Source organism: Callorhinus ursinus, unplaced genomic scaffold, assembly GCF_003265705.2.
Source record: "Callorhinus ursinus isolate GAN/ISIS: 27379988/994484 unplaced genomic scaffold, GSC_fseal_2.0 scaffold4, whole genome shotgun sequence".
NCBI lineage: Eukaryota > Metazoa > Chordata > Mammalia > Carnivora > Otariidae > Callorhinus > Callorhinus ursinus.
In genome coordinates this window covers 33,024,044-33,040,343 of record NW_027397066.1, presented here as the reverse complement: position 1 = coordinate 33,040,343, position 16,300 = coordinate 33,024,044, and the positions used below count along the sequence as shown (strand labels likewise).

The following is a 16,300-nucleotide window of genomic DNA, read 5'->3' as shown; positions in this document are numbered from 1 at the left end:
TTTTATTAAGAGCAAAGGTGAACACAAAAGGAGCTCTTCATAAATAAAAAGCCTACCAACCATTACAGATTCTTTCCATTTCTCATGAATCACTTTAGCCAGATTCAGATCTATATGAACAACACAATCCTCAACTGTTAGAGACCCTTGTGAGGGGAGAAAAAAGAAAAGAAAATATAATCATTACTCATACATTTTCAGAAAACATACTCAACCACCTTATGTATCATAAAACTAATTTATATTATTAATTACTAATCTACATTTTTAGTTTAAATCTCTTGGAATATTTTTGTTTATGTAGTATGTCACTGTTTTCACACTTCTTGGCAGGTGCAATTATACAATGCTTCATATATTTAAGTTATTCATGTCCATTAGTTTAAACGTATATATTCGTTTCCACTAGTCAAGATTTTTCAAGAAGTGTGTTCTATGAAATTAATCTTGCCTTAAGTACATCTGGAGTAACACTACAGATTCAAAAAGGTTCATCTGTGCAAGTAAGTATGAGGTAAATACCACAGAAAACTTTCAATATATGCATGGGATGAACCCAAACTCCATATAAATACTATTTCTTTAAATTACATTTTTTTAAATCCTCTACAAACAAATGTGTCAAAAATAAGGAAGGCAACACAAATTACTTTTACATTTCAGTTAACATATGACATAATTTTAAAGTTAAGATAGAACCCTGAATCTGAATTCTATTCACACAAAGACACACATACATGTAATCTATTTTTTCTTTACCTGAATCAATACCAACAGGGCCAAATAATTCATTGAGCTGAAAAGCCAGCTCAGGCGGTAATGCCAATTCCAGACAGTCTATGGTCAGAGATTTGGCCATCACTGGCATGGGATTCAATGTCTCAGTTTTATCTTCTTCATTAACTCCAGCTGACAAAGTGCCCTCAGCCATTAGAATTTTTTCCATTTCCTGTTCATCTTCATTCATAAATTCTTCAGTGTTTGGAAATTTCACATAATCCTTTGGAAGATTTTCATTTTTCTTTATTTCAAGAGAGTCAGTTAAATCAACTTCTTCACTTAATTCAAGATTTGAAGTGCTTGATACAGAGTTTAAAATATCAGACAAATTCAAAGAAGAATGTATACTGTCTCCAATCTCTGTGACTTCTAGATTCTTCTCCATTTCATTCACATCTTTAGCGACAGTAGCTTTTAGAGTACCTGGAAAAGACTGCTTAATGTTATACAGATCTGGAAGTTCTGCCTGGCTACTGGGAAGTACTTCATTAGTATTCTTTAGATCTAGAGTGGCATTAGGAAATAAACCCGTTATTAATCCAGGTTTTTCAGTAGTGATAGCTCTTATTTCTGCCTGCTCTGGGTTTCTATCTTCTGAATCACAGGTGGACTGTACATTAGTGTTACTGACAGCAGTGCCATGGCTAAATTCTGGCACAGATGAATTAGAATCCTCCAAGGTTCCTCTTTGGCTAATTATTTCCTTCAAATTTAATCCCAGAGAAAATGGCCCAGTTTGTGCTTCATCATATGATTTTTGGATATTCTCAAATTCAGTATCCTCACATAATTTAGTTTCAGAATCCAACAAAAGGCTTGTGGCCCAAATAATATCTTTGTTACACCTCTCATATAAGTCTTTTAGGGCTTCTAATGAAAAGGATCCAAAGAGTTTACAAAGAATGTTAAGATTTTCAGATTCATCAGTACTGGTAAGCTCACTTTCTTCAACATACGTGCTTTTGTCATACATTACCCTATATGGAATTGTTTCTTGAACATCTAATTTTGTGTTAATATTGAAAGCTTTTGGTTTAAATCCATCTAATCGTCCTGTTAATACTCTCACAGAATCTGAAACACTAATTTTATTCTTTTCTATTTTCCATAAGAGAGCAAAATCCTGTGGTTCAGTCTGGGTATACATGCCTTCTTCTATTCTAGGGACTTTTTTAGATTTTCCTTCTGGAAATTCAGCTAAAGTTTGTGGTCCTACTACTCCAGGAATAGTTGGCCCACTACTGGTAAAAGTAAGAGACAATGTGTGCTGTCTATGAATCTTTTTACTTGGAAAAGTCTTATTCTCACAGGTCATTTCATTGGGTAGCGTTTCAGAATTTCCTAGAGTGGAACTACCCAGGGTTTTCATTTCTTCAGGGCTTGTGCCCCAACAACAGGTCTCATGTGCTGTGTAGAAGGATATTTCATTCATACTGTCTTTTGTTCCAAATTCTAGGTTGGGTTCCTTTAAACCATCCTTCGGCATTCTTGATCTGTGCTCTCTCTGAGCTAAGGAATCAGACGAAGGCCAGTCACCCACAATGCTGAATGACTGTTTTTCAGTATTTTTATATGTATCATACTGACAGCTATTGAAAGATTCTGAAGCATCATCATACTGTGACTTCTTGTCATCCTCTGTACTTTCATGCGGAGATTCTCGTTGCTGGATATGATCTATATTCGCAGATAGAATATTATCTAATCCTTTGCGTGACTGAAGGCGATTATATTTTTTGTCACTTTGACCAGATGAAGCTTTTTCAGTTTTTCGGTTCCTTTTTGTCCTCTGACTAATAGTCTTATCAACTGGCCAGTCACCAACAAAATTTGATAGCTCATGTCTCGTTGGGAACTTATCCAAAGCTGACTTGCTTTTTTGTTTTCCAAAGGTTTTTTTCCTTACTGTGGCTCTTTCTTCCAATGTTTCACCCAGTGAGGATTTTTCATTATGAAATGGTATAGTATTTGAAAGATCATAGTCTTCTTGATTATTTTCACCAGAGCAAATACTCGGCGACACTCTCTCGACAACACTATCTGCATCAGTTTTACTATACTCTTTTTCAGAAGCCAGTTCTACCTGCTCTTCTTTTTTACCTTTTTCTTTTGCCTGTACTTTGCTTTCAGAATCAGAAAAATACATGTCTGAAACTTCCTGAATGAAAGCACTCTGAATGTCAGGACTCATAGCACTTATTTCTTTTCTTCCTTTGTTTAAATCTGTATTAGAGAGATATGTAACATTCTCAGGTAATATAGTTTCTTTGGTCACTTCAAGTTTCTTCTCTTCAGTTAACTCTAGATGCTTCAAAGATGAGGATAAAACATTTTCTTCTTTTTCATTGTCTCTTGGGCTGTAAGATTTTTTTTAAAGTATTATAAGGAAGTCTCTTAATGTTGCCATTAACATTATGATTTAAATTAAAGCAGCATTCAACTGAAAGACAAGGCACTTAACATTTATTCTAAAACTTCTATAAATAAACTACATTAAAATTATAAAAGCTTATCCTGATCTTTCTCTAGTACATTGTGAATACATCCCTTTATTGTAACCCCAACACCTAACACAATGCTTGGCATATAGGAAGCACTCAAACTTTTTTTGAATTAAATAGTGAACATGAGATTTTCAGTGAAGGTGTTCATATGCATTAAATATTAAAGATACGATTCTAAATTTGTTCCCAGAAGAGGACACCACCTCCCTGGCTTCTTTCAGAACTATTTTAGCTTAATATATGTGAAAAGAGGTCTGCTTCTATAACACCTGTCATTTGCTACAGAGGATTATGCTTAAGCTTCATTTACAAAGTCACAAAGAGTCAACATGATTTCCACAACTAAAAGAAATGAGAGAAAGGGAGGAGAGCTGTCATTTGAAATGTCACCTATTAAATTTTTTAAAACCATCCTCAATGTTAATTTCAGACTTAGAGCACTTTTGCCTAATCATTACACTTTCAACTTCAGTGTTTTTTTCCTCAGTCAATTTATCTACTCATCTTCCTTCCTTTCTTTCTTCTCAGAGGGGGAGGGAGGGGCGGAGGGAAAGGGACAGAGGGAATCCTCAAGCAGACTCCCAGCTGAGCGCAGAGCCTGAGGCTTCATCTCACAACCTGGGATCAGGACCTGAGTGGAAATGAAGAGTCGGATGCTTAACCAACTGAGCCACCCAGGTGCCCCTTCCTTTCTTCCTTTATTCCAGGAGCTCTCAAAGTCCCAACTCTCCCATGAAGCTTTCCTAAATGAAATCACATCTAACACTGTTTTCTTTTTTTTTTAAATATAAAAATATGCTCAACTTTTAATAGGAGGAACCATTTTTTATGAATCAAAATAGCAAAGATTAAAAAGTTTGATAACTATTATGTTGCTGAGGTCTTTTGAGCAAAGTGTTATTATTGCCATTTTAGAAATGAAGAGCTGAAGTATAGAGAGATTCTATAATTTGTCAAAGATTACAAAGCCTTGGGATTTCAAGCCAGGAAACACAGCTCAGGGACCCATGCTCTAAACCACTTTGTAACATGACTCCACAATAAAAGAGCATTTATGAATTTTCTCTTCCCAACTCCTTTTTAATAGAGACTCACCATTCCTTATCATCAGAAAGTGTAGGCAATTTAGACCTCTATCTATATTTAAGGTTATTCTTTAACTCACCCATCTATTCAACTGTTTCTGTGTCCTAAATGTTTAATAGAATCAGTACTATGCTGGACTACAAACTCTCAAAAGGCTATGACTTGTATTACTCAGTCAAGGTATACCATTAATAATTAATTTTTATAATACTAACTTGAAAGAGTATTTTTACAAATACCTAAAGAAATTAAGAAGTGATGCAAAATAACGACAGGCAATAACAGATAAATACTGGAATAGCAGGCAGTTACATAAAAAAGGCAGGAGTATTCACAGTGTAAACATGGAGCCACAAAACCCTGAGGACAATGAAAAAACTCCCATGTCATTAAATATATAACTTCACTTCTCTTGCTAACCATATACATGTTGCTTCAGGTAAGACTATATCTAAACCGTACAAATAAACGTCCACTTTTATTTTTAAAGTTATTTGGCAGTGATTTCACAAGCTCCAAAATTATTCTTTTTTAATTATATTTCACATTGAATTTGTGTATACGGGGACTTTAACCTACCTAGTACTGATGTCCTCACAAGAATAGACACACAACTCAATACGTTCACTTTTCTCTGGAACTGAAGAACTCATGATTATTGGCACTGAAACAAAACGCTGATAATGTTCCAACATTCTTGCTATTTTTTCTTTGCTTACCCCATGAATATTACGCCTAAAAATTCCAGGGGAGAAAAGGGTAGAAGGAATATTGGTAAGTAAGTTTTTTTTTTAATTGAAACATAAAATGTCAAGAAAAATAATAATATTTCTAATACGTAAAAATATCTAAGCTGGTTTATTACGACACAATATATACTGTTAGATTCTAATTTCATCTTATTCAGGATGTCTTAAATTACCATTTTTTTAATCATTCCATACAATCTTTTCCAAATATCATTTAGCAACTCAGAAAAAAACAGCAGATCCTAATAACTTTAAAAGAAGCTATTCTCAAGCTCTGCAAAAAAAACATTTCATAAGAATATGACCATTACTTCAAGACTATTAACTAGTAAGTAAAAAAACTCCACTACAATCTTCTACTTATGCCACTATGGCAGATTAGATGTTCAAAGGGCTCTCCTGTTACAATAAAACTAGATCCCAAGTCAATTAAAGCAAACATATATTTTAATACATTTTAAGTTCAAGCAAAGAAAAAAAATTCCTGGTATATGAAGTCTCTGGATGTCCAAATATGAAATTTGTCATATTTGTGCTTTCACTCATGATAGCTTATTTGTGTGTTTTTATGAACTCATATTTAGTTGAACTTAATATATGAGAATCCTTAGGCCTTAACCTGGGGTGCTTTCCTTCATACAACATCTGGATTTGCATCTGCCAGGAGGCCAGATGATATGCTTTAGTCTCTCAAGGATCTTGTCATAATGAAAACATCTCGTTTGCAACACTCCTATCTTGGGCAAGGATCTAAGGCTTAGTGTCTGGATCCCAGGGCTAATATCAGTATTTGCCACCTGGGCAAATCTGGCTTTCATATTTACCTACCTCAATCTTGTCTGGTTTCAGATCACAGAGAAGCAAAGAGATAGAAAATATGAAAGAGAAGTTAAGAGACATAGACATAGAAGACAGAGCAAAAAGGTAGTATACATCTAATCCAAGTCCCAGAAAGAGAGTACATGGGACAGAAGCAGTTAAAAGAAAAATGGCTAAGGATTTTCCAGAACTGATCAAAGACATCATTGATGTCCCCTAATCCAAGAAGCCCAACAAATCCCAAACAAGATACATATTAAGAAATCCACTACAAACATGGTACTGAAATTGTCATTCACCAAAGATAAAGAGATGATATTAAAAGCAACCAGAAACTAAAGGAAAAAAAAATAATTATCTAGAAAGAAACCAAGTATTAGAATTACAGCTGCCTTAACAATAATGGAAGTCAAAAAAGAATTAAATGTTATCTTCAATAACAGAAACTGTCAATCTAGAATATATACACCCAGTGAAAGTATCTTACAAGAATGAAGGCAATAAAAGAATTTTGATTAAAAAAAAAAAAAAGTTTGACATGAAGCAGAACTACACTGTAAAGAAAATCCTAAAAGATGAATGTCAGACAGAAGGAAATTCCCAGATGAAATATCTCTGATGAAAGAAAAATTAAGCACAACAATAACTGTATGAGTGAAAACACACAGTGTCTGTACATTTTAGACAATCATAGCATGTAAGTCAGAAGGGAGATAAATATCAGAATTAAAATGTTTTTAAGTCCTTATATTTGCAAGAAGGAAGGCTAACAAAATGGTTTGACTTTAAAGTTTGCATGATCAAAGTTTTAATGTAACCACTAAAAGGATAAAAATAGTGTTTATAATTTCCAAATCAAAAGAGAAGGAAAAAGTAAATAAGAAAATCCGCATTCAGTGAAAAAAATCCAAAATAAGGCATGATGAAAAGGGGGAAAAATCAAATATATAATTTTCTGTGATAAGAGAAAAACAATCGCAGGAAAGGTGAAATAAAGAGAAAGTACACAAAGGGAAGACAGTAAGAAACAAGACTAATTACATGAATAACCAAAATAACCATAAAAGAATTAAGCTTAAGAATGAAAAGCCAAAGATGGACAGAGAGGTTTTTCAAAACCCAGTCATACTGGTTGTAAGAGATACACCTAAATGTAAAGACACAGAAAAGTCAAAAGTAAAAGTATGAAGGGCGCCTGGGTAGCTCAGATGGTTAAGCATCTGCCTTCGGCTCAGGTCATGATCCCAGGGTCCTGGGATCGAGTCCTGCATCGGGGTCCCTGCTCCTTGGGAGCCTGCTTCTCCCTCTGCCTCTCTCTCTCTCTCTCTCTCTCTCTGTCTTTCATGAATAAATAAAATCTTTAAAAAAAAAAAGCAGAAGTATGGAAAAAGAAATAACACTCAAATCCTAAAAGGAAGCTGGCGTAGTTCTACTAATATTAGACAAATTAGATTTCATAACAAAAATTAAAATTAAGGATAAAAGAAAATCACCTGACAAGGATAAAAGGTTAAATCAGACAGATACAAAAACTTTAAGCTATAAGCACATCAAAAAATATCCTCAGAATACATAAAGTGAAAATAGGCAGATTTATAAGAAACGTGGACATATTCTACACAATAAAGGGAGATTTCAATACATCCCTCTCACATAGATTCCCTCATTCCTCTCTTAAAACATTAATCCATCAAGCATTTTTTTAAAAAGTAAAGCTATAGAAGATGTGAGCAACAGAAGCATGACTCAATAATGTATTAACATACTATAACCAGTATACATTTTTATCAAACATGAAACGCATCTTTTAAAATATCAGAGAATTAGTATCACACAAATGGCACAATCTTATCTACTACAGTTAAGTTGAAAATGAATTTCTTAAAAGAGAAATTTAAAAACCATCTGTTCACAAACTTAAAAACATGGTTTTAAATAACCCAAGGGTTAAAAAGTAAAATTAATCACAATACAAATTAGAGTATAAATGATAAAAAGAAAGCATTACATTAATATTATATATTAAAATTCTAGGAGCATCTAATTTCCTAAGGAAATTTATAGCATCAAATGCTCATATAAGAAAATAACCTAAACCTTCAGGTGAAACCTTATAAAAATAACAGAATAAACAAAGCAAAATAGATTTTTTAAAAAGCAAAGAAAGTAAAATAAAAGAGAAGCAGAAATGAACATAAAACAAACTTAAAATAGATCAGATGAGCAAAGAGATGTTTATTTGAAAAGGCTAATAAAAAATCTGATCTCTGGTGAGAATAAGAAAAAAAGAAGGAAGATACATATAAACATATCCAGACTGAAAAGGGTTAACTTAAGTATGGATGCAACACAGATGTAAATGGTAAGAGAATACTATAATTGTCTTAATAAAGTCTTAATAAATTTGGAAACTTTGGTGTAATGGACAAATTCTACCTGAAAACTTCTCACAAAGAAAACACCAGATCCACAAGTTTCATAAGTAAATTCTATCAAACATCCAAACTTACATAAACTCAGAAAAGAGAAAAAGAAGAAATATTTTCCAATTAATTTTATCAACCTAAAATCACGATACCAAAGCCAGGCAAGAAAGAGCAAGGAAGAAAAAATTATTGATCAACCTCTCTCATTTATACAGATGCAAAAATCCTAAGCAAAATATTAGAAAACCAAATCTATTATGTACCAAAAACATATAAAAAGGAATGAAGTACTGATACATCCTACAACATGGATGAACCTTGAAACATGATGCTAAGTGAAAGATGCCAGACACAAAAGGCCACAAATTGTATGATTCCATTTATATGCAATGTCTAGAATAGGCAAATTCATAGACACAGAAAAGCAAATTAGCAGTTGCCAAAGGAAAGGGAGAATTGGGAGTGACCAATAGCAGGTACGGGGTTTCTTTTGAGTGTGCACTAATTAGATAGTGGTGATGGCTGCACAACATTATGAATATACTAAAATTAGGTTGTCCTTCAGTTAGTACAGAAATTAGTTAAAATGACCAAGAAGAAAATACCCTGACCAAAATCAAGTTAGGGTTATCTCTAAGGGAATACAGAACACAAAGCAAAATACATTATGTGTCCATGTCCTAAGTAACATTTTAATTTAAGTCAAACAATCAAGTAAAAAAGTAAAACCTTTGGGAGAAGGGCAAGGAGAGGGAAGGGTAGTGCAAAAACTGCATAACTGCAGAGCTAGACATCTGCTACCTTTTCTACCTATACTTCCTTTGCTTCCTTTCAGTATTCTTAGTCATTAGGCAGCTACAATGATTGGTTCCTCCCAGTAGCACATGGTTCAGGTACACCAAACCCCAGGATCTGTTCAAATTTCAGATATTGACATTATACTGCTAATAAGTAAAAAGGCACTGACTCTATAAGACAACTGGAATATTTCTGTTAATTAACTCAGTATTAGGAATAAAAAGATACAAACTCTTCATAAACTGAAAAAAGGTCTACAAGAAATACAAAATTTGTTATCAAAGCTGCAACCTAATCCATTTTGTTTCATTCATTATTTGTAGGGAGAAAAAAATCTAGACGGACTTTCTATCACTGCCATAAATTAAAAACATGTTAAATAGTCTCTCAATTTTACCTTGCAAGTTCCTTTGGTTTGAACTTCCACCATGTGTCCGGTTCCCGGAAAAGGACTTTATATTTATGTTTTTGAGACTACATACAAAAAAGACAAATATATTTTAAAATACTGCTTCCATGAAATTAAATGCATTGTTTCCAAATTCATAGCATGTTAAAATTTAAACCTAAAAGATTATCTAATTGTGATAAGTTTGTTAAACTGGCAAAAGGTACAATCTCTTCAACCCAGGAATTCATTCCCAGAAAGTTATGCTACTAATAAATAATTCCATAAGACTGCAAACACACACATACACACATAAGTTATCCAGTTCACCATTATTTGTAATAACAAAAGAAGACAACACAGTGACTATTAACATGCAACTGGCTAAATAAATGAAGGTACAGCCATACAATGCAAAAACAGCAATTTTAAAAATGCTGCACATATTAATGAGAAAAGGTCCCAATACAAACTGTAAGGAAATAAGATACAGAATTTTCACTTGTGTAAAAAAGAATTATTCACACATTTTTCATGTATAGAAAACTTCTAGAAAGATTCTCAAATATATTATTAAAAGCCTCCACTTCAAGGGAGTAGGACTTTTCAGCATTCTTTTTTATAATCTATTTATTATACATGTATTACTTTTAGTAACTCACTCTATTTTTCAAAACTCTAACATGGCTATAATCTAAAAGCCATGCCCTATACTTATATACTAGATCCATCTCCTCTCTCTAACTCAAGGATAACTGAGTTAGTGTAGCAATTCACCCCTCTCTTTGAGGTAGCATTAACCCCTCCCACCTTGAATCAGTCTCATCAGTCAGTTATTTCTCCCATTTTACTCTTAATCCTCTTTCCCCTGCTAGCGATCTCCCCATTTTCCTACTCCCCTTTGCAGGAAAATGCCTCAAAACAATTACTACACTCTGTCTCCAATTCCTCTCCTCACCTCTCTTAAACCCACTCCAATCGGCTACCCCCATTGAAACTGCCCATCAAGACCACAAATTACTTCCACACTGAAAAATGCTATAGCTAATTCTCAGTCCTCTCTTCCTTGACTCTCAGCAGCATTTGTCATAGTTCATCACTTCCTCTCCTAACACTTTCTTTCTGCACTCTTGGTTTTCCTCCTGCCCCATTGGAAGAGTGTTCTCACTCTTTTTTGCTAGTCCTTTTTTGCCCAGACCTCTTCCCACTTAGTCCTTCACTTAGTCCTTGGTCCTCTACTCTTTTTTGTTGTTGTAGTTATGTTATGTTAATCCCCATACATTACATCATTAGTTTTTGATGTAGCATTCCATGATTCATTGTTTGCATATAACACCCCGTGCTCCATGCAGAACGTGCCCTCCTTAATACCCATCACCAGGCTAACCCATCCCCCCACCACCCTCCCCTTTACAACCCTCAGTTTGTTTTTCAGAGTCCATAGCCTCTCATGGTTCGTCTCCCCCTCCAATTCCCCTCTTCATTCTTCGCCTCCTGCTATCTTTTTTTTTTTAACATATAATGTATTATTTGTTTCAGAGGTACAGGTCTGTGATTCAACAGTCTTAACACAATTCACAGCGCTTGGTCCTCTACTCTTGATCTATACTCACTTCTTTGGTAATATCATTCCATTCCTTGGCTTTGAGTATCACCATTACCATACGGTAATGACTCTCAGATACATATCTTTAGCTCAGAATTCTCTCCTGAATTCCAAACTCATAGATCCAACTACCTATTCAACAAACTTAACATATTCAAACCTAAACTTTTGAAATCCACTACCCGACACCCACCACAAAACTATTTTATCTGAACCTTTCTCCATCATTCTCAGCTCCTGACAACCTCTAATTACACAGGCCAAAAACCAACCTTGATGTCACACTGAACTCCTCTCTTTCTTTCACATCCATTATCAATCCAGTAAGAAATTCAGTTGGCTCTACTTTCAAAATATATCCAGAATCTAATCAGTACTCACTGTGACCTTCACTGCCACCATGTTGGTCTAAGCCATATGATCTCTTACTTTAATTACCACTATAGTCCTCTAATCTCCCTGCTTTCACACTTGCCACCCCCGCCCTTACCCCAAGTCTATTCTCAACATTGCGCTACAGCAATCCTGTTAATAGCTGGATCATGTCACTACTGTGCTCAAAACCCTGTTATGGACTGAATGTCTATGTCCCTTCAAACCCCATTATGTTGAAATCCCACTCCCACCATATGACTGTGTTTAGAGATAAGGCCTCTATGTAGGTAATTAAGGTTAAATGAGAACATAAGGGTAAGGCTCCAATCTGACAGAATTAGTATGCAAGTAAGAAGAGACACCAGAGAACTCCTTATATACCATAAGAGAACATGGCAAGAAGGCAGCCATCTGCAAGCCAGGAAAACAACTCTCACCCAGAAACCAACCCTGCCAGACCCTGACCTGGGACTCTAAGCCTCCAGAACTGAGAGAATAAACTTGTTGTTTAAGACACTCAGTCTGTGGTATCTTATGGCAGCCTGAGCAGATTAATACATCTTCCATGTCACTCAAGGTAAAATCTAAAATTCTTATAGTGATCTATGAGCCCTTATATAATCTGCCCTACCATCTCCCCAACCACCATTACATCTCTGACCTCATCTCTCACTACTGATCCCCTCAGTTTTATGACAAGATGCAAACAAAGTACTCATTGATATTTTCTGTCATTCTGACAGAAAAGTCCCAAAATCAACCTAGGTAAGAAGTGACAGAACACCCTGTAATGCGTCTACTCACTTCCATCTCCTCACCTCAGTACCAAATTTTATACACTTTATTCAGGGGCTGGCAACAACCCTGGTCTCTAATTACCTAAAGGGAGTGTCCTATAGCTCTTAGGATCAAATTAATTTTAAATGAATATACACACACAGAGGGAAAAAAAGAGACTATGAAGTTAAAGACTTTTCCAACTCCCATATCAATAGGCAAATCTTAATAATGTTTTATTACTTGGGAGGATTCTGATTTATGTTAAGCTATATGATGACTCACAAGGGAAACTATATATATATTTAAAGTAATAAGTTTTCCCAGATGCCACTAAGCATACCTGACTGCTTGCTACTTATCCCCAACTCACTACTTAACTACTTCTGTAAATGACAGTCACGATAGTAATAGACTGTTATCTCTAACCTATTCCACTCCCCCACAGCTCTCATTATCTTGCTACCAAAAGGAGCAAAAAGTGATCCTCTTCTCTACAGTAATTGCTATATCTACTCATTTTTGAAGAAAAAATGAATTTGGCATCCTATGATAAGCAGCAGTCCTTTATACTTCTGAGTTGGGAAGAGACAATGAATCAATACTGGGAAAATAGCTTTATAATTTCAATTACTATATAAGAAAAAAAAAGGAAAGAAAAATACTATGGAAGCCTGAAGTCTAAATGAAAATCAGTAACACAGTAATGCAGAGGCTTTTTTATTTTCTCCATAGGAAAATGAGTGTTAAAGAATTTCTTAATATGACAAGAAGAAGCTAAAGAAAACATACAGGGAAGTCAAGTAAGGTTAAGTGGGAAAGCATTCCCCATGATAAATACATTAGGCTAGAAATTAGTAACTCCTGAGGCCAGAAAGCAAACTGAATTTCAGTTCCCAATATACTAAAATTGAGTCTTTGTTCCCTCTGCTGCACCTGCACAGAAGTAAAATCTCATTTGCTCTCAAAGGAGATTAATTTTCTTCAGAAAAATGAAGAGTCACACCTTCAAAATAGTACAAGTGCACAATACATAGCAAAGGAGGTACAGGCTGGATATGCTGAGGACATTAAAGAAGTATAACATTCATTAACTGAAGAAACATAAATTGAGCTTTAACGTGCCAGACACGTGTGTGCTAACAGTGGGGGAATAAACAATACACAACAATCACAAAAGCTTTATTCATTCACCATTTTAACCCAACAAGTATATCTTTACTATATGCCAAGCACAGTGCGATACCCTGAAGATTCAATGATGAATAAAACAACAACCTATCCTCAAGAATATATAGATGGCTTACAGCCAAATTTAGACCATCAGCCAGTATTTGTACAGCCTAGGAACTAAGGATAGTTTTTATATCTTTAAAGGGTCATTTAAAAAGAAAAGAAAAAAAAAAAAGATAAAACAAAAGACTGTATGTGGCCCCCAAAAACCTAAAATATTTACTACTCGCACTTTATAGAAAAAAGCTAGCCAACCCATGGCCACTGATAAAAGCAGCGTGCTTAATGGTATCACAGAAGCAAGCCAGGGTACCATGAAAACATAAAGAGTACTCCACTCAGCTTTTTTTTTTTTATTATTTGAGAGAGAGAGAGAGAGAGAGAGAGAGAGAGAGAGAGAGACAACGAGAAAGGAACACAAGCAAGGGCAGAAGGAGAGGGAGAATCAGGCTTCCCGCGGAGCAGGGAGCCTGATGCAGGGCTCGATCCCAGGACCCTGGGATAATGATCTGAGCCAAAGGCAGACGCTTAACAACTGAGCCACCCAGGCGCCCCTCCACTCAGCTTTTTAGTAAGTTAATGCTAACCTCCTGAAAAAGGTAACATCAAAGCTGGGCAAAAAAAAGAATCTGGCAAATTTGGAGAACTGGAAAGAGCTGAATTTATAAAAGTCTGAATTTATCAGAAGAGCAAAATCAAAAGAAATTTGGTCACTAACAAAGGACCACCAATTTTGATTCCACCAATAAAAGCAGTAAGGAAAAATATTTTCTATGTATACACATTAATAAACACACACACATATATATCCATGTAAACATAAAATTATAATTTATTATCTATATACACACAAACATAAAATTATAATTTAATACTTTTTATAAAAGACATCAAAAATGAAATAATCACAGGATTTAAAAACTAAGAATTTGAAAACTGATTAAATTTAGCTTTATGCAAAAACTATTCCTATTTGGGGCACCTGGGTGGCTCAGTTGGTTAAGCAACTGCCTTCGGCTCAGGTCATGATCCTGGAGTCCTGGGATCGAGTCCCATATCGGGCTCCCTGCTCAGCAGGGAGTCTGCTTCTCCCTCTGACACTCTTCCCTCTCGTGCTCTCATTCTCTCTCTCTCTCAAATAAATAAATAAAATCTTAAAAAAAAAAACTATTCCTATTTTTCTCATTTCGCTTACCACCAGAGAAAGCTCAGTTACAGACAGTCCGAGGACTGTTTGCTTGAGATTCAGTTGTGTAATTAACATCCACCAACAATTTCAAACTTACTACTATAGACTTATGACAATTTATGGTACAAACCAAAGAAACATATGGCTTCATTTCCCATGCCTGTAGGTTTGTATTGTCTATTATTATGGGAGACACCTTCTTCTCAAACGCTTCTTTCGCTGAAAAACACAAATAGAAAATGACAAATCACTTTTTATAACAGTATCAAGTATTCTCTTGAAATTTGAAAAATCTAATCTTGTTTCCACAATGAAAATCATAGATATGTGCTAATTTCACTTACAACTCTACTTCCTTTTTTTTATGGGGGGATGGGCAGCAGGAGAGGGAGAGAGAGAATCCCAAGTAGGCTCCACACCCAGCTCGGAGCCCAATGGAGGGTTTGATCCTAGAACCCTGAGATCAAAACCTGAGCCAAAATCAGGAATTGGATGCTTAACCGACTGAGGCACCCAGACTCCCCACAACTCTATTTCTAAATATCACTTATGAGTGTATGAAAAATTAAAGTACAGATAAATGTCGAATAATAAATAAATACTAAAGTTATAATCAGAGAAAATATAAAATAAAAACTGTCTAAGTTTTATGTGAGTTACATGTATAAATGGCATAAACGGGGGAAAAAACTATCATTAAAAACAGTATTATGCTAAAAGCAACATGGTATCCTGGATAAGATTCTAGAAGGGAAAAGAACTTTAGTAGAAAACTAATATCAGGGGTGCCTGGCTGGCTCAGTCAGTAGAGCATGCAACTCTTGATCCCAGGGTTGTGAGTTCAAGCCCCACATTGGGCATGGAGCCTAATTAAAGACAAAAATTATAAAAAAAAAAAATTAATTAAACAAAATTAAAAATTAAAAGAAAAGAAAAACTAATATCCAAATAAAGTCTGGAGTTAATAGTAATATACCACCGTTAAGCTCTTAGTCTTGACAAATGTACCACGGTTATAGATGTTAACATTAGAGGGGAAATGAGGGGTATACAGAAACTCTATATTGCCTTTGCAACCTTTTCATAAATCAAAAATTATTCCAAAATAAAGTTTTAAAACAAACAAGCACAAATTATAAACACACACAAAAAGATGTAATGATTTAAAATAAAGAAAACATTATTATATACTGTTGTCCAAGAGATTTTCTTTAAAAACTACCTTTTTTCCCAAGGAATTAAACCATTCAGGAAATTAATGATGAATAAGTAAGTCTTACAAGGAAATTATGTGGAAGTTTTAAAAGTTCCATGTACTCTCTTACAACTCAATAATAAAAAGGCAAATAATCCAATTTAAAAATAACAAACAATTAAGGAGCTAGAAAAAGAAGACAAACAAAACTCAAACCCAACAAAAGAAAGGGAATAATAAAGATTAGAACAGAAATAAATGATATAGAAACTAAAAAAAATAATAGAACAGATCAATGAAACCAGAAGCCGGTTCTTCGAAAAGACCAACAAAATTGATAAACCTCTAGCCAGACTCATCAAAAGAGAGGACCCA

At 34.7% G+C, this 16,300-nt stretch overlaps 1 protein-coding gene across 15 annotated transcripts in view; it reads right to left on the bottom strand.

The window, feature by feature from the left end:
• The window catches only part of N4BP2 (NEDD4 binding protein 2), a 124,196-nt gene that overhangs the window by 69,456 nt on the left and 38,440 nt on the right, over positions 1 to 16,300 (bottom strand). For all 15 annotated transcript variants that reach the window (XR_012377888.1, XR_003211261.2, XR_012377889.1 and 12 more), the window contains 5 exons: positions 14,861 to 14,949; positions 9,560 to 9,636; positions 4,950 to 5,105; positions 760 to 3,137; positions 61 to 146 (listed from right to left, as the gene is read on the bottom strand). Coding sequence is in view for 12 of the 15 variants with exons in the window: in XM_073891555.1 (XP_073747656.1) it covers positions 61 to 146; positions 760 to 3,137; positions 4,950 to 5,105; positions 9,560 to 9,636; positions 14,861 to 14,949 (2,786 nt within the window). In the remaining 3 variants the exon portion in view is untranslated. The remainder of the gene's footprint in view (positions 1 to 60; positions 147 to 759; positions 3,138 to 4,949; positions 5,106 to 9,559; positions 9,637 to 14,860; positions 14,950 to 16,300) is intronic.